This window comes from Quercus lobata, chromosome 2 (assembly GCF_001633185.2).
Source record: "Quercus lobata isolate SW786 chromosome 2, ValleyOak3.0 Primary Assembly, whole genome shotgun sequence".
Lineage (NCBI taxonomy): Eukaryota > Viridiplantae > Streptophyta > Magnoliopsida > Fagales > Fagaceae > Quercus > Quercus lobata.
In genome coordinates, this window is record NC_044905.1 from 29825444 (window position 1) to 29845782 (window position 20339).

Consider the following 20339-nt stretch of genomic DNA (forward strand, 5'->3'; position numbering starts at 1 on the left):
TTATCATGATAATTAAAACTCTTCACATAATTACAATGTTATCTTGATCAAAATTAAAATGAAACCAAAGTAATAAAATATAGACTTTATAATAATTTATTCCTCAAAAAATTGGTGGGCACATTTAAATTCATAGCCTTGTAAATTGTGTTAGTTTGATACAAAATCAAATTCCTATTTCCAAATAAACTAAATATTAACCTAAACCAAAATCTAACTAAAGCTATAAGAGGGAGAAAGAATACTTTGTGATGGGGAATTAAAAAAGCACAACACCTAAACACATTTAAAAATAAAAAATAAAAAATCATTAGCCTAAATTAGAGTAATGAGAGAGAGAGAGAGAGAGAGAGAGAGAGAGAGAGAGAGAGCACTTATATTTTTTGTATGAGAAGAATGGATTGAACGAGATAAATGATACCAAATTTATACAAAATAATATAGGGAAAAGAAGAGTAAAAAATATAAGAAAGATAAAATAATGAAGGAAGTGTAATAATAAAGTAGAGAATAGTGGGAAGATAAAGAGGCAAAAAGGGAGGAGAAAGGCTTGAGGAAGTGTAATAGTGTGGACTAATAGGGAGAAGATTATTTTTTATTTATTTATTTATTTATTTTTTTTTTTGAGAATAGGGAGTAGAAAAGTTTAAAAAGAAAAAGAAGATGTTGAAAATAAGTGAATGATGTAGCACAATGATAAAATAGCATCCAGTTTATATACATACTAGTATTACTAGCATGTAACCCATGCAAACACATGGATACATTTAAAATTAAACATAAATTTTATTATGAAAATATAAATAATTAGTCAAATTATTAAAAAAAATAGCATCTAACACATGTATACATATAGATACATTTAAAATTAAAGACAAATTTTATCATAAAAATAAAAATAATTAGTCAAATTATTCCTTTTTAAGTAAACGTAATTAGTCACATATTAAAATTCTTGCCTAAATTTAATACTACTTATGATTATTTTTTTTAATTTTTAATAAAATAGAATGTGTGGTGATCTTTGTTGTGTGGTGATTTTTATTGAGTATATATGATTGATTTTATTTATTTATTCAATTTTATAGTTTATTAATATTAGATTCTTAATATTTTACACTCATTAACTCACTTGGCACAAATATTTAAAAACTTAAGTGAACACATAGCACAAACTTAAGTGGATAATTATAGTGTGGTTTCCACATAAATTTAGACCCATAGCACAAAATTGGATTATAATTTTAAATTCTAATTGAATTTGATCTAAGTTTTGTCTATTATATATATATATATATATATATATATATCTTAAGTGGATAATTATAGTGTGGTTTCCACATAAATTTAGACCCATAGCACAAAATTGGATTATAATTTTAAATTCTAATTGAATTTGGTCTAAGTTTTTTTTATTTTATATATATATATATATATATATATATATATATTTATGCCCATGCGATGCACAACTTAATCAAAATTCATATGCAATTACTGTCCTCATTAAGATTGCATCCTCTAAGGCTAGAATATATTTAAAAATATTTTAATTCAAATTAAATAGATAATAAAAAAAGTAATCTTTTACTCTATTTTTTTATTTTATAAAAGTAACCTCTTACTTTAAGTTATGTAATGAATGCATATTGTGTAAGATTAAGTTTTTATTTAAAAAAAAAATCATATATAAGTACAAAATTAATTGAATGGAATATGGTAGATAACTATGCAACTAATATAAAAGGAGATGCCTAAAAAGATATAAAGGGAGTTTGCATAATTAAAGCTCAAGTGCATAATTAAATGAAAAGCCTTGAATTCAATATTTTAAAAAAATAATTGAAAACATATTTAAGTGGTAACATCAATGTAATAGTTAAGAATTATGCATAACCCAAATTACTAAACATTAAAAAATAAAAGTAGATAAACTTACCTGAGTATTGAATTTTTGTCTTTGAAAGTGAGGTAGGAGGCACCAAATTTCACCCTATCAAAACAAAATAATAAAAAAACAACATGAATAATTATAAAAAACAAAAAACAAAATTGGGAATTTATTTTTTGAAGCGAAGAGAGACTGAATTTGAGTGAAAAACAAAAAGCAAATAACCTAAAATTCAAAATATTAATAAAAAAAATTCATGAATCTAACCTTATTATTTATAGTGACCTGAAAATCTAAAAATGAGAGTGATGGTATAATAAAACTATTATCCATAATCATTCCTATATTTATCCAATAATCAAAATTTTAACCACTGTAAACTTCAACCAAAAAAAAAAAGTTGATAAGAAGTTGTTTCTATTTAAAGCAATAATTTTAAGTTGTGAAAAAGTTGATATAAGGGGAAAAAAAAGGAAATTATTTAAAATCAAATACCATAAAAATCAAGTTGTTAGTGTTAAGTATAATTTTTTTTTTCTTGTTATACTGTAAAAATCAAGTTGTTAAAGTTATTAGCTTTTTTTTTTTAGTTATCCAAAAATTTGATATTTATCCAAAAAAAATTAAAACAAAGTATATTTGAAAAAAAAGTAGGTAAAAAAATTTATTATTAATTCCTCCCCATGTGTATATCCTCCCAATGAAAGTGGGTTTATATAAATATATATATATATATATATATATATATATATTTTTTTTTCTTTTTACGTGTAGTGTAGTAATTAGAAAATAAGAAAGTTGTTGCTTTTTTTATAATAAATAAGGATTAGATGGATTAGATGAAGAATTTGGATTATAATACAATACACTTAAAAAATAAGGATTAAGTGAAGAATTTAGATTGTAATCAAATTAAGATTTGGTGAAGTCACTTGGCACAACCATTGTGGCACAACCATGGGTTCTAAGCAAAAATTTTATTATATAGTATTATGCCCATGTGATGCACGGTTTAATCAAAATTCATATGTGAGCTATTTTTTATATTAATTTAATTAAAATTAAATAATAAAATAGGTAATAAAAATAAATGAATATTTTACTTTTACATTATATAATGAATCCAAATTGTGTGAGACTAATGTATTATAAAAGGCATATATATGTGTGTGTAAAATAATTAAATGGAAGATGGTAGATAGCTATGTAACTAATATAAAAGGAGATTCCTAAAAAAAAAAGGATTTTACATAATATATTGAGATTTAAGGCTCAAGTAATATTTAAATGGAAAAACATTGAATTTAATAATTAAAAATTATCAAAAAAAAATGATTGAAAGGATATTTAAGTGGAAACATTTATTCAGTAATTAAGAACAATCTAAATTAATAAACATTTAAGAATTTGAAGTAGAGAGACTTACATGAAAATTTAAACTTACATATGTAAGTCTCTCTATTCAGAGCTGATTTTCATTTTGAAGTAAAGAGCATTATGCTTGGATGTTCCTTGGATGACCATTGAAACAAAGTTTTCTAAATTTTATATCTTTTGTAGCTTAGATGAGCATCTCTATGCACAACTAAGCAAGTGAGCTTTGTGACTTGTGTTTGTGATGAGTAAGATTAATTAATCTCTTGTACTTAACACTTGTATCAATCTTTTTGACGAGAAGGACAAGAAAATCCTAAGAGAAAGACATAAATAATTATCTTACCATTGTTGCCCACTAAGCATGAAATGACATTTGTATGCTTCGACATAGCAAAAGTGGAATGTCAAGTGCTTAACATCATTGGGTATTTCTTTTCTATCTTTTATATGCCCATGCATTGTTTGCTTAAAAGAAACATATGCAAAGAAAAATAAAAACAAAAAAAATCAAAGTGCTTTATATATGATTGCAAGCATGTATTTCAAGAGATGTGAGAGTTATAGGATGTACCTCGAAGGTGATAGTTCCCATCTAACAGTTATGATTGTGTGTGAGTTAAAGTAATTTTCTCATATCTCAAATCGTTATAACATATAGACACTTATGCAATCTTGCGATGTTTTTCACACATAACATGCAATATTCTTTACTACTTTTGATACATGTGCAAGTACAATGTGATTTGGCCATCACAAGAAATACATATGTTAATGTATGCTCACTAAAATGTCTTAACTTATTTTTAAAATATAAAATTGGTTAGACTTGTTTTGTGTGTGTGTGTGTGTGTTTTGGATCTATGTGCTTGACATATTTCTTGTTGAGAGATGATTTTGAGAGCTTAAAATGTTGTTTGGATCTGTAGTTGTGTAGCATGCTTGATTGCATTCATGTTTGTGTTTTTCTCTTCTTGAAAAATTGTTTTTAAGCAATCTTGACAGCTGCTAGACACCTCTCGACAGCTAGGCTATCTATCGAGCCCTTCTAACTTCTTTTTATTGCATTCTTGATCCATCTATGAACTTTCTGGATGCTCAATAAATGCTCGATGGCTTCTCGATCCATCGAGACCCTTTTGCTGTGGACACCTCTCGACAGATCCTCGATAGCTCTTCGATAGCTAATTCATGCGTTTTTATTCTCAATAGCTCTCGACACCTCTCGATTTGTCAAGAAACTAGGACTTCTATATATAGGGTTTGTGCGACATTTCTCTCATTTCTCCTCGATGTCTTTCAATAGTTTGCGTCTTTTCACCTCCCAAACACTCCTTTCTTACTCCAAACTTCATTCCCTTGTGATTTTTGGCCTAGATCAAGAGTTTCTTCATTGGTAAGGGTCCTGAAACCTTCATTCTTTATGTATTTCACGCATTAGACCTAGGTTTTTAGGTTTTTGAAGAATTTTTGGGGTTTTTCAAAATTGATGAAGTTTTGGTGAAATTTTTATGATGGGTTTTGTGTATATGATCTTAAATGTCCATACATTGCATCGTATTTGCATTTTAACCATATTTTCATGCATTATAGATGTATGCTATATATGTTGAATTGTTGTGTGCTTTTAGGTTTGGATTAGGCTGAGCCCATGATGTTTTTAAGTGTGCATGTCACATGTTCATGCATCTTCATGCATACATACTTTCATTTATCCTTATATTGATATTGATATTGTTGGTGCTTTTCTACGTCTCTCTCTCTCTCTTTCTCTCTCTCTCTCTCTCTCTCTCTCTCTCTCTCTCTCTCTCTCTTATTCTTGTGTTAGTCTACTCTATGGCACCTAAAGGAAAATCTACTCCGTCCCAAAACTCTCTTCATTCTGGGGCATCTTCCTATGATCCTACCCCCTCCCATGTCTGGTTCCGTGATGAGAATGCCAAGTTGGACTTCTTGGAGAACTTTTCACGATATGGCATTCATTCGGAATGCCAAGTCGTTCTATTGGATTTTTTCGATACTAACCTTCCCACTGTCATCTACAGTCGAGGTTGGGAGTCACTGTATGGCATCCCGGTCACTTATCCCTCCATGATCATACAAGATTTTTACTCCAATATGCATGGATACGACACTTCTGTACCTCATTTTATCACTTGCGTTTGAGGTACGCGAATCGTAGTTACTCTGAATATTGTATCTGAAGTACTACACGTTCTTAGGGTAATGCATCCTAACTACCCTAGCTGCGATCGTCTGTCCAAAGATGAACTCTCATCTCTATTTTATGAGACACCTTCATCTTGGGGTGACTGTTAAAACACCCCTTGCTCGGGCTTTGCAAAAGGTTCGAGATTCCTTAACATGGTGATGACATTCTTTTTCCATCCATTGTCTCACTATAACTCCATCACAAAGCCTCATGCTCAATTTTTGTTATCTCTTCTTGAGGGACTTTTTATTGATTTTCCCTCTCACTTCATCCTATCCCTCATAGATGTCTATAGGGATACGGCGACCCACGATAAACTTATTTTTCCTTCGGCTATCACGCAGATCCTTCGCCATTTTTTTGCCTCTTACCCCGCGTCCCCTCATTTCTCGGTCATATATGCCATAGATGCTGCTACCGTTCGACGGAGTGAGGCCCAATTTCGACCAAAACGGCCACGGACAGAGACAGTAGCTCCTCCGGCTTCTTCCGCTCCTTCTTCATCGGTGGGTGGTATGACCCTCGAGGCGGTCATGGCACAGCTTGAGCGCATGGATGCTCGATACACTCACTACTGAGTTGTATTAGGTGAACACCTTCATGGAGTCTCCTTCTCCTTCTCTAGTGGCATTTGAGGACGAGAATGACGACGGTGACTCTGACGACGATGAGGATGAGGATGATAACTCGCCCAGTGATAATGAGATGTCTATTTGATGTACTTACCCTTTGTCACTTGTAACAAAAAGTGGAAGTAATTTTGATATGAGAGTAGTCATATACATAGGGGGAGAGTTAGTATAGGAGATTTTTTTTAGGGAGAGTGTCTATATTTTTTAGGGATGTAGTGAGGACTTATATATATATATTTTTTCTTCTTTTAGAGATACATTGTTCTTACATTGTGATAGCAAACCTTGTACTTATGATGTTATATATATGATGAGGTTGTTATTACAGTTTTTTCACCTATCTTTACATGTGTTGTTTCTTTTCTCTCTTTATGTACATGCTTCTTATATATTGTATGCAATCTTTTATTTCTGTTTCGTCGTGATGAGTTTTGTTTAAAATGTTTCAGAAATACAAGTTGCCAAAGTCTTCTTGCCATGAACTCTTTTCTTGCAAAGTTTTTCAAAAGTTTGTGTTAAGATAGATTTTATTGTATTCAATAAGTGAATATGAGTTGAGTGATTTATGACTTCTCTCATATGTTCATTTATTTATTGTGGTTTTGTCACGGATTGCCAAAGGAGGAGATTGTTAGGACATATGTGATTCATTGTTAGAAATATATGTCGATATAGAATTGGCTAATCCTTTGACAAAACGCACTTTATTAGTAATTGGGTAGATCTAGGATGTGTTTAATGCTTCAAGTTCAAGTTTTAAATTGATGCAAGTCTATCCAAGAAATAGGTGAAAAAGTGCTAGATTTTAAAACTTGACAGTTAGTATCTATTGAGGTTTAAAAAGCTGTTGAAACCTGATACTTGAAAGCTAGCTCAACAGATAAGCTATCTATTGAGGTTTAAAAAGCTGTTGAAACCTGATACTTGAAAGCTAGCTCAACAGATAAGCTATCTATCGAGGTTTATGAAAATCAATTTGTCAGATTTGATTTCAATCCAATCCGTGAATAAATGCTAGGGCTTTCTTTTCTCACAACCCTAAACATATATAATGATTTTTTTAAGGGCAGTCATAGCTAATGCAACTTAATGCAAAAGTTTTTCACAAACATATTGTGAACCGGAAACATATGCCCTAGTTCATCTTCCTATTCAAGAAGCTACTGTGTTTGTACATCGTAGGGTTTTGTAACCAAGGAGTTTCATGATCTTCATTGTATGATGAACTGAAGAACTTTGCAGCCAACATCTTTTTCAAGTTGGTGAGTAAGTCGCGTATTGGGATCCGCGCATCGAATTGGTTAGTCACATACTGGGAGCCATGCATTAAAATGAGAGATTGTCACTACAAAACAAGTTCAATTGGGTATTGGGGTAATGATTCAACTATAGGTTGGTATAAGGTACTGGAATTTCTTTACTTGTAATCGCTTGTTGTGATAATAGTGAATTCTCGGGAGTGGTGACCTTAAAATCATCCGGTGGGGTTTTTGCCATGTAGGTTTTCCCCATTCGTAAACAAATTATCGTGTCATTTAATTTCTGCCGCATTTAGTTATTTGGTGATTTATTTGTGCTACCACGCTTATTGCATGCAAATTGAATTAATTAATTAATTTGGCTAATTAATTGGTTAATTCATCAAGACCAATACATTCTTAGCCTATTAAGTAGAGTTCTAGATATATTTAGAGATATTTATGATTTTAACATTTCGGATTGATTAGCCTCCATTGAATTGTTCTTGGAGATAAATATGATTTTAGCATTTCAGATTGATAAGCTTCCATCAAATAATTCTTTATGATCTAATCTAAAGTTGTTGATAAACTTGGAGACGGAAAGGAGAGTAAAAATTATTGATAATTCATAAACTCGAAAAAAAAAAAAATGGCTGAACAATGCAAGAGATAAAATTGTAGTTTATGTAAGAATCAAATACATCCAATAAAAAATACAGATAAAAACAAATAAGTGGTTGTTTTTATCTAATTATTTCTATTATTTAATTTACTGCAATTTGTTTAATAAGTGGTTACTGCTTTTTTTTTTTTTTTTAAATACATTTTTATAATACACTACATTGCAAAAATAATGCAGTAGACCTTTTTTTTTACTCTAATTCTACGTTGCTGTAATTCAAGATGCATTAAACCACTTTTTTCTAGTGTAATATACATTGCTGCAATTTAAGATACATTAAATTTTTTTTTTTTTTTTTTTAGTGTAGTATACGTTGCTACAATTTAAAATGTATTAAACTTTTTTTCTTCAATATGGTAAAGCCACTTGGTACAACCATGACGTCTAATCCCAATTTTTATTAATTATTTTAAGTGATATGCCAAGAATGTATTGATCCCTTAGGTAAATTAACCAATTAATTAGCCAAGTGAATTAATTAAGTCAATTTAACATGCAATATGCGTGGTAGCGCAAACAAATCATCAAATAACTAAATGCAGCAGAAATTAAATTTGACACAAGTGACTTGTTTACGAATAGGGAAAATCATCAAGGCAAAACCCTACCAGATGAATTTAAGGTCACCACTCCCAAGAATCCACTATTATCAAAACAAGTGGTTACAAGTAAAGGAATCACAGTACCTTATACCAACTTACAGTTGAACCCTTACCCCAATACACAATTGGACTTGTAATGTAGTGCCAATCTCTTTTTTCAATGCACAGCTCTCAATACGTGACTAACCAATCAATGTACGAATCCAAGTACGTGACTAACACACCAACTTGAGAAACATGTTGGCTGCAAAGTTCTTCAATTCATCCACACAATGAAAATCAAAAAGCTCATTGGTCACAAAACCCTACGATGTACAAACATTGCAGTTTCTTCAAGAGAAAGATGAACTAGGGCAGATTGTCTCCGGTCACAATATGCATGCAACAATAAGTGCAACAACCTTTGCATAAAGTGAGACGACTCTTAAAATAATCCTTATACATGTTTAGGGTTGTGAGAAAAGAAAACATAAACACATAACTTGGATATGCGTGAAAAACATATCTGGAAATCTGAATTTTGTAATTCTCGATAGATAGGGTATCTGTCGAGCAGCTGTCAAACATCAAGCTAAAATTGCCTTTTAAACCCCGATAGATACAATCTGTTGAGATATCTGTCGAGTTTTAAAATACAACACTTCTTCACTTGTTTTTTGAACAGATTTACATGGTTTTAACTTTTGACTTGAACAACATGTTTCTTGAAAATTTAAACCATCCTAGATCTACCCAATTACAAGTAAAGTGTGTTTTGTTAAAGAATTAACCAATTTACATAACATATGTTTCTAACAATATCCACATATGTTTTAACATTAAGTAATTAATAATTGCATTGGTATGCTATTGAGACACACAATCCAAAAAAAATTGTAAAAGAGTCATGAAGGTTGGTACTAAAGACATATTGAAACAAAGAAAAATTTTCTACTTTTATGCTTGGAGTTTTGATATCATTGAACAATTTCTTATTCTTTGACATAGTTGATGTTAAGCTCTTTTGGAAGTTAAAACATCAAAATTTGATGATTTTTGATGCATTCATTCATCTTATGCATTTAATTGTAGGAAAAGGAAACTGAGTAGCTGATTATTTCAAGAAACAAGAAAGGGTCCTTGAAGGTTGTTTGGGTATGCTCTCTTCTAAACACACAACAAATATATGGTTACTATTTTAAACCAATATTCTGTTTTTTATGGTTTGATTGGAGGAACATGAGTGAGTTTGAATGTTAATGTTGATTATAATTTCATTGTACTAATTCTGATGTTGGGTTTCTCCCAATTATGAATATTCATTGGTTAGAAATGTAAGTGAACATGATCGGAAACGCGTTTGGCATATATCACTAAATCAGTTATATCAGTTTTGCAAATGGAGGATCTTGGTCCATTTAATGCAGTACATAGTAGCTCAAAAAGCAATTTATAAATGAAGGATCTCCATTTATTTCATTTTAAGTTCATGACACTCAAGTAAAAAGCTATGAATGTTTTTTTGCCGAAAAAATACAGCTTCATGGTTTATGTTTTGATTGTTTTAAGTTCAGACTTAGAATAGTTTGGATTTCATAGCTTTCTTTTAGTTTGGATTTTTAAGCATGGATTGAGGTTGCAAATTCTTTTTAATTTGATTGCTTTATGGTAATTACCTCTTACTAAAACACTTCTCTCAATAAAGAATAAGATATTAGGGGTGAGAAAATTAGATGGGGTAGATTTTTTGTGGGCCATGTGACCCAAGTTTTTGGAGATTGTAGAAGTATAAGAGTGTTTAAATTGATTGGAAGACTATATGCAATTAAGAGCATGATTTATATGAATAGGTTACCTATTTAGATAATCTTAATTTTTTGGCCAGATTTTTAATTGTTACTAATTCATGTTGACAATGACACTGATTTTGGGTTTTTGCTCATTTAATTGGATGTCTAATATTATCCTATCTTAGCAACTCAATTCATGAGAAAGTGAGGAAAATTGTTGGAACTACCTTGCTTGAGATGGTTTTGTAAAAATATAGGGAGATTAAAACTGAATTTTTTATTTTTAGTGAGTTTAAATATGAATCAGCATAAAATCTGCATTTTACATTTAAAATCTACACTTTTTTACAACCAAAATCTGCACTGCACTGTTTCACAAAAATCTACACTACACTGTTTCATTAAAATCCGCACTGTTTCAAACTTTCTGCACTGCACTATTTCTCTTCTATTAATGTTTCTTAAATGTTGGCTGAAAATTGGGTTCTTATCGTTTTGTAGGTAGGGATTTGGCATTTTGTCATCTGGGTTATTTGGTAATACAACTACAAGACGAGGACAGTAAGGTATGTACCATTCTTTCCTTTATTCTGTATTGTTTCTTGCATATTTATTGGTAACATGTTTCTAGAAAGAATTTGAAATTGGAATGTGATTGCATATTTAAATTTCTTGGTTATCTCAAATTTGGTTTTATGTTTGGTTTAATTGTTTCATCTCAAGATTTCCATTGTTTTAATTACTTCTATGTACAATTTGTATTTTATCAAATAATCATGTTTTTATGTTTATTTTATTTTATTTTGAAGTTAGTGTGTGAATGCTATATTTTTCTTCTATTTTTTCCCCTTTCTATAACATATAACTGTTAATTTGTAATATATGTTTTTGCTATATAGTTATATTTTGTGAAAGTTTTAGAGGTTTCGGTTATATATATATATGTATAGATTAGTCGTTAACCTGTGCTATGCATAGGAACCTACCTATTTGTGAGGTAGACCAAAATAATTTTATAAAAAATTTAAGAAACTACACCATTGCATGATTTGCTCTTGTATAATTTCAATTTGTGTTACAATTTGATGAAGAAGCCATTGACTCATCCACGCCACAAAGAGTCAAATAAGCAGCAGAACACGCAGCAAGACCAGATAAACCTACAGGCAACGGCAAATGCATGAACGCTAGAAAAGCAATGGACTCATATGGGGAGTGGATCACGCACAAGGCTCAGGTACCACCTACTTGTACCTAACCAATACAGGGGAGGTGGGCCATAGGTCAGAGGTAAGAGAGGGTGTGGTCTGGCGGTGTGGAAAGGGGAGGAGCCTATTTTGGGGTTTCCGCTCGAACTCTTTTGGATGAAATGTCCTGTTGGGATGACATACCATCCAAAAGAGGCAAGCATGAGTTGGAATCACTAGGTGCATGCTATAGGAGTTAGTAAGAGAGAAACTCAGCCCTTATTCGGATGAAAATGCCAAGAGAAGTAAGAAAACAAAACAAAACAACTTTTGTCTGGGAATGAAGCATGGGGTGGCCCATACAGGGTAGTAGTGATGGCTAGGCAGCCAGCAGACCAGAGGGCAGTCCGGGAAGGACACCCATAACAGGCCAAAAGTAGTTGATGGATAAAAATGGTAAATCTTATCACGGTAGGCATTATAAAAAGGCCTTAGCCGTGCACAGTGAGAAACAATAAGAAGGGATCGGAGAAAATATTGAAAACAGAGAAGTAGAGGAAACAAAGAAAACAAAGAAGACAAACAAAGAAAACTAAATAATTGAGAGTGAGTAAAGAAATAAGAGTGATAGGAGTGAAAGAGCATGCACTAGTAGGCTACTAATTTCTCTCTCTCTCAATAGCCCACTCTCTAACAAGTTAAGAATCTGAGGTTAAGCCACCAAGACCCGTTCTCGAAAGTGAGCAATTTCTATGGCAGGATTCCCCTATGAGGTTGCCCACATTGGAGATTGGTTCCCTTCTTGGACCTGAATCTGCCAAGGAGCCAAGCTTAGCAGACAAATTCTCTTCCTTCTTCTGTTATGATTGTTCAAGGACTAACACATTTTTTTTGTTATTAATTTACTCTTGCCATACTTACATTATCATATTTTTCTTTTGTGAAATTGTTTAAGCATCATCTTTGTCAGTAGCAAGTGATTTAGTTAAAACATTTTAGTTATCCTGCCGTATTATGTTTCTCCTACTATAACACTTTTTGTGACAGTATTTCCTGCCATGGACTCGTGACTCCATCAAGATTCTTACCAGGGGTTCTAAATTGCGCACAAGCTGGTTTAAGGTGAGTTTCAATTAAGTTAGTCCCGACTCTTCTACCGCAAAGTCATTGGGCCATAGTACGGCAAGAGCAGCCAGCCCAGCACATAAAAAGGCCCACCACAACCTCTACTCGGCTTAAAAAATATATATATATATTGGGGTTTGCTTTGCTTTTATAGTGTTCATGATTAACCTCGCAAATTTGGAAATAAATTATTAATGTTTAAGTTTGAGTGAAAGTTAAAGTTGGACTTGTTAGAGAGATAGAGTTTCACTCCTTATTAAGTTTGGATTAAATAAAAATAATTTTTTTTTAAAAAAAATGATATTGATGAGTTTGAGTTTAAGTTGGACTTGTTAGAAAGATAAAAATTTTATTTAAATAAAATGATAATTTTATTTAAATATTGTGCTTACGTGAAAAATTATGAGAGTTTCAAAAGTTTCAGTTATATATATATATATATATATATATATATATATAGATGATATGATATGATATATAGATTGAATATTTAAATTTTTTTAATATATTTAGTATTTTTAAAAATAGAAGAAAATAGAAAAATGATGACTAATGTGTTTTCAATGAAAATTATAATAGCAATTATCATGATCGGTTAGTTTCAATTAGCTTAGAGAATATGTAAAGTCATATTTATATATTTATATATTAGTATTGAAAGAAAAGAAGATTTTTTTTTTTTTTTAAATTTAAAAAATGACATGAAGACTCAGTAAAAGTACAACAACATTATATGTTATACTTTAAATTTTAAATATTGTTATATAGATATAAATTATAAGAAGAATGGTTCTTGTTCAGGTTCGCGAACTTAGTCTAGGAACATGTTAAAAAGCCTAAAAACAAGATCCCATCCCAAGTACGCCCCCACCATATCCGACCTTATGGTCTGTTTGGAAGTTTAGAGAGAGGGGAAAGTAGAGGGGAGTAGAAGAGAGGAGAGTAGTGGGGAGGAGAGTAGAGTGAAATAATTATTTTTCACCTTGTTTGGATGTTTTTAAAATTAGTAAAGAGAGAGGAGAGGAAATGATTTAAATAGACACATTTACCCTTATTTTAAAAATGAACTTACAATATTAGTTTATGATTAATTTATTAGATTAAATAATTATTTAATCAACATTTTAATTCCATCAAATACTACTTATAAAATATAAAACTACTATTATAAAATAATTTCTATTACCTCAAAATAAATTCTAACAAAAATAAAAATAAATTCAAAAATTCATTGAATCTTAGCAAAACCCAGAACAATATCATTGATGTAGCAACACCCAGAAGCCTCAGGCTTCTTCGCATGGTGGATGGAGCCCACCGGCCTAGTTGAAAGCGATATCGGCGTCGCCACGGTTGAGCTTGACGGCGGCGCCGATAGACCCGCTGGCGGAGGACTGATAGAAGTAGCTCACGCGTCGCTTCTTCGTGTCGGGTCCCGATGGGAGTGACGCGCCACCATGCTTTCTTCCATCACCGAAAACTCAAATCGCTCGCTCATCTCTCTTTTCTTCAAGTCGAGGACGTCAGACAAAGGCAAACTTCCAACCATGATTTCGACGAAGATGAGCGCCGACTCGTTCGGATCGAAGATGGAATCGGAATCGGTTTTGGAGGAGTGTGGTTTTGGTGGCATCGGAATCACTGATGAGGTTTAGGCTTTCGCGAGGAGTATGAGGATTCATCCAGAGACAGGGTTGGATTTTCCGATCGATGAAGGAGAAGACTTGGACCGGATGTGGGTTTTTTTCTCAGGAAACAAACAGGAAGTCAATGCTTAAATTTTCTCAGGAAACAATCAAACATTATTTATAAAATTTGTGTGTAATTTTGTTAATTTAGAAAGGATAAATTAGGGAATTTACTTGGACAATAATTTATCAACTCTACTCTCCTTCCAAATCTCTCCAATTTGGGGGAATTAAAAATGAGGGATTAGAGGGAGTTGAAACCCCTCCAAATCCCTCCCCCTCCTTCCTTAAAATTTTTCCAAATAAGGTAATTAGACTACTCTCCCTCCCTCTACTCTACTCCCCCTCCATTTTTTAACATCCAAACAAGCCATTAATTTCTAATTAATTTCAGAGTGAGGCTAGCTTAAAGTCGGTCAATCATTTTTTATTTTTATTTTTTTTATTTTTGAGAATGAAGTCGGTCAGTCAATTGATTTAATTTCATTAGACAACCAAAAAAAAAAACTCAGTCAATCACTCTTGAGTCTGACTTTGAACAGTTATTGGTCGGCATAATTGGCGGATATCTTTCTTTCTTTTTTTCATTTTCATTCCACAGTGGCACACCGCACACACAGCTTTTACGTGTTTTTTTTTTTTTTTTTTTTTTAATTATTTTTTTTAGGAAGACTTCAAAGTTCAAACTTCATTAAGGAAAAATAACATCAGTTACATTCTAGATAGTGGATAAGAAAATCAGGATTCTCCTAATAGGCTAACATATTGCTAATAAATGAATAGATCTATTGTCTTGCCTGTGAACATGAGAAAATTCAACCGTCTAAATTCATAAGATGAAACTAAGATGCCATAGATAATGAAGCTTTTACAATTTGACTATAAACACAATAACAATACTAGAGACGTTTGTAATGTATTATAAACTCGGTTTAAAACACTATTATTATTTTCGTGTGTATTCTAATTATAAGTATTACTATTTACTCAAAAAAGAAGAAGGGAAGTTTGCCTCATATTGGTTGTGTGTGTCTAGTATCCGCTGTTTATAACCTTAGTCTACAATTACAAAGGTTAGGCACTTTTGTAGTGTATTATAAACCCGATTTAAAACACTATTATTATTATTATTATTTTTGTGTGTGTTCTAATAAGTATTACCGTTTACTCAAAAAAAAAAAATACTAGGAACTAGGGAGACAACTATTTTTATAAAATTTTTAAAGTAATAAAGATCACTTTTATATAGGCTATTATTAATATTACTTTTAGTATACACCGATTATAATAAGATATATAGACAAATAATATAAGTCAATAATTATGAAATTTTTTGTATTTTCAAATTCAATAATATGATACAACAAAATTTTTAAAAAAATTCACAATATTAAGATGACATGTTGTAATTAGTGCAACATCACTTTTATATGATACCATTCTTTTTGTTTTATTTTTTATGGAAATACATGACACAATTGTTGACGTTATTTTTATTTATTTTTATTATATCACTATCTCTCTCCTTAACCATTATAAAACCATAAATGAATAAATAAATGTGAAATTTGTTATGTATCTAAACTTATTACCCTACATTATATACTATATTATAAAAGTTGGGACTAGAAATTGTAGCTATGCCACGTGTGTTAAAATACTCAGTATTCTAAAAAAAAAATTCTCCTTAATTATTTTCTCAAAAGAAGAATCTCATTAAATTGGATAATTCACTTTAGATAAAATTCTTTTTATTTTATTTTATACAAGATAGAAATTCTACTTTAGGCTAATCTAATTGTATATATGTGTGAAGCTCTCTCCTGAAAACTTGAAGACCAGCCCTTACCTCCCACACCCTACAAGCACTTATACTTGTGAAGTGACCATTGCGTCAAAGGAGCGTGGTGGTAAATTCTATTTTCAAAGTTTCAAGAAATTAAAAATTCCACTCCAACAATTGTCCAAGTTTAGGTAAAACACTATTAGCTAAGTTAAAAAAAAAAAAAATCAAGAAATTTAAAATAAAAATCTAGAATTTATTATTATTATTATTATAGAGATCATAATAACTTTTTATTTTAATATAATAATAAAATTTACACATTACATACCATTATTATGTTAATAAACTCAATATATGTTTACATTTTTATAATTTAATATTAGATTAAATCTATTAAAATTTCAAACAGTTCACTAAAGTTCTGATAATATTTTTAAAATACAATTTTTTTATATAGAATTTTCAATTAATCCGAGCATCACAAAGAACATACTGTTCCTTTATTATAAACACAATCACAAACAATAAATTTATAAACACAAAAAAATTTAATAACTACCACATGTATTCAATAATAAACTTAAATGAAAATCAATAAAAAGTTTCAATTCAACTGTTACGAAATATATTATTGAAGCAAGTTTCGATTAATCCGATTGGTAAAGTCTTTTATCATTGAGTAAAAGATCTCTAGTAAATAAAAAATACTGAAAATAATCATACCTATCACATTTCTAATCACAATTCACAAATTCAACCATTTGAACATGGGCCACAAAAACCACATCTCTGAAAGGGTAGACGCTATATCCATAATATTTTTATAATATTTTCATAAAAAATTATAAGTGGTTAGTTGTTATTATTTCAAATTTAAACCTTATACTAAGATTATTTTTTTCCTCAATAATAACAATAAATAACAAATTGTCACTTAAAATTTGTTGTGAAAATACTGTAGAATTTATCTCCCTCTTTAAGCACCTCCACCTCTCTCACTTGTAACAACTGTTGACACACGTGTGCTCTCTCCAAACTTACGCGTCCCAATGTCAACTACTACGAATCAAACCTTAGCAGCTAAGCTTGCCCTTTGGTGTGAACAAAACCTCGCCTTCCACACCTTCTAGAAATGTACAAAAATCAAAGTCCAAATCAAACTCCCCCACTCACAAACACAAACACAAACACAGACACACACACATACTCACTCTCTCTCTCTCCTCCTCTTAACCCGCCACGTTGGCATTTCCACACTTATAATACGCGGTTTTGCCGTCATCACGCTACTATTCGCTCAACCACAAATCAATCATAAACCTTTATTTTTGTTGTCAAATTTTTTTGTTTTCAATTAATTTTTTTTCTATGTAAAACTTTCAACTTTGACAAATCCACACGCAATCCCTCTTTGGCCTCTTTCCTTGTAATTTCCAATTCCATTATAACTTAATCTAATTCACTCCCATATATTTAGATGCCTCTTCCTCACCCACTATCTCTCATACTCACAAAACAAGTTTCAAACTTTTTCACTTCCTCCTCTGTTTTCTCTTCTTTCTCTCTGTTTTTTCTTTACTATAGTTATATAAAGTTGAGATCTTTGATATACCCAGATCGAGTTTTGAAGTAATTTGAGGTGGGGATGGAGAATAATCAGCAATCTTTTTTTCAATTCAGTGATCAGCTTCGAGTTCAGACTTCGAATCTGGCTAATCTGTCAGTCAACGACTCGATCTGGAGCTCTAATATTCCGACAAAGAGGACTGAGGAAAGGAGGAATTTTGATATAAGAGTTGGTGGAGAGGTTAATTCTTCTCTAAGCAACTCCAATCCAAAAGGGTCAGATCTCAATGGTTTCAATGATGGGTGGAACAGTCTGAAGCCTAAAGTGTCTGATTTCAATGGATTCAATGATGGCTGGAACAATCTTAATCTGAAGCCTAAAGGTTCTGATTTCAATGGATTCAATGATGGCTGGAACAATCTTAACCTGAAGCCAAAGGGGTCTGATTTCAATGGCTTCAATGATGGGTGGAACAATCTTAATCTGAAGCCAAAGGAGTCTGATTTCAATGGCCTCAATGATGGTTGGAACAGTTTCAAGACAAAGGGAACTGATTTCAATGCTTTCAATGATGGGTGGAAGATGGGGTCTAGCAGTGTTGGAAATAGTCTAATTCTTGGTGGATCTCAGAAGAATGGTGGTATTAATGGTGGGTTCAACAAGGGTATTTATTCTAAGACTGGGAATTACAATATTAACAACAATGTTAATGTTAAGGGGTACAAGAATAATGGTAAGGGTGAGGATGATCATGTAGGGAAAGTTGGGAAGAAGAACAGTAATGGTAAGAAGAATAATGGTGACAATAATAATAATGATGGTAAGAGTGGTGTGGACAAGAGGTTCAAGACACTTCCACCATCTGAGTCTCTGCCTAGGAATGAAACCGTCGGTGGATATATCTTTGTCTGCAACAATGATACTATGCAAGAGAACCTCAAAAGACAGCTTTTTGGTAAGTCCCTCTTCCTCTTTCTCAACCTGTTTTTGCTATTTAGACTTGTTTTTATTATTTATTTTCTATTTAAATTCAATTTTTGTTTATCCTTGTTTATACAATATTGGAATTGTACTTGTTCTATATGGACTTGCTCTCCAATTTTCAATTGAAGGGTTCTGATTGTGTGTCTGTTGTGTTGGGTGTTCAATTTGTGTATTTCAAAATGATGATTCTCTTTGGATGAAGGAATATCCTTTTTTAAGTCAAAACTTATTTTAGAATCTGGTTAAAATTGAACAAGGAGTATTGATCCAATTTTCTCATTCCTTGGGTCTAAAAATCTTATTATTTTTTATAAATGAAGGAATTTTTCCATTTTGCTTTTGTAATTAAGTATTTGTTTTTATTCTTTGCTTCTAGTTCTAAACATATGCTTTGAAATATTTCTAGGTCTGCCTCCACGTTACCGTGATTCAGTTCGGGCTATAACTCCAGGCTTGCCACTTTTCCTTTACAACTACTCCACTCACCAACTCCATGGAGTATTCGAGGTTTGTATATTTCTTTTCATATTTAGTATCTTTTTTATGAAATTTTATGGTGCATCTTTAATGTTTTCACAATTTGGCTAATATCAATTATCAATATGGTTTGTTCAGGCTGCAGGCTTTGGAGGAACTAACATTGATCCAACGGCATGGGAGGACAAAAAATGCGCTGGTGAATCACGCTTTCCTGCTCAGGTATTCATAGTGAATAATAATTCTTATGTCAAATTATGATTTTTTTTTTAGTAAGCATATGAAAATAACTATCCTATGTATGCTTGTATCCTGTTTTTATTCATTACTCTATTTGTAACAGGTACAAGTTATAACAAGGAAAGTTTGTGAGCCACTTGAAGAGGATTCCTTCAGGCCAATTCTTCACCATTATGATGGTCCTAAATTCCGCCTTGAACTAAACATACCAGAGGTATTGATTGCTAAAATTATTACCGATTTTACTACAAAATACTTAAAAATCGACATGATTTGGTTTTCGTGGTCAGTTTGCCTAGTCTAAACAATCTTATGGTTTTAATTTTTTGCAGGCACTTTCTCTCCTGGATATATTTGAAGGACAGAATTGAGGGCTTGAACAACACACTACACAGGCATACTGGTACAAGTAAAGATAGTGAAAAGAAAAAAGAGCTGATGGAAAAGAATAGCAGGATAGAGAGGTTCTTGACTTAAATATTATGGAGTTTACACACAGATAATTTGGCGAACAATTATATTTTTAGGACTCGCTTGAATATGCAGCCTATGTCATGTATTAAGTTGTTTTTGCATAGAGGCTGTTGTGTATGGTTGTCCTTTTTATTGTATTTAGAGTATAAATATATATAAAAATAACTAATAAGATATAAAAATGAACTTCTCTATTTGTTTGGTGTTATAATAAATCGAGGATTTGTGGCAGTCTGAATGCTAAAAAGTACCAGACCCTCTGAACCATTCCATATGAAAGCTTTGGGTAGAAAATTTGAGAGGCTTTTGTTGTATTCATTTGGAAGTGGGTTGTGGATTGTTAAGATATCCTAATGCACAATAAGAATTTTCTTCCTGTGAAACATCTTTGTAACACATCCCTTTAGA

At 31.5% G+C, this 20339-nt stretch overlaps 1 protein-coding gene across 1 annotated transcript; it reads left to right on the forward strand.

The window, feature by feature from the left end:
- The first annotated feature begins 17515 nt into the window (after positions 1-17515).
- LOC115975254 (probable serine/threonine-protein kinase clkA) lies at positions 17516-20339 on the forward strand. The gene is made up of 5 exons (XM_031095966.1): positions 17516-18711; positions 19147-19247; positions 19356-19439; positions 19561-19671; positions 19790-20339. Exons 1-5 carry the CDS (start codon positions 17835-17837, stop codon positions 19826-19828), a joined length of 1212 nt encoding a protein of 403 aa, XP_030951826.1. The 5' UTR covers positions 17516-17834; the 3' UTR covers positions 19829-20339.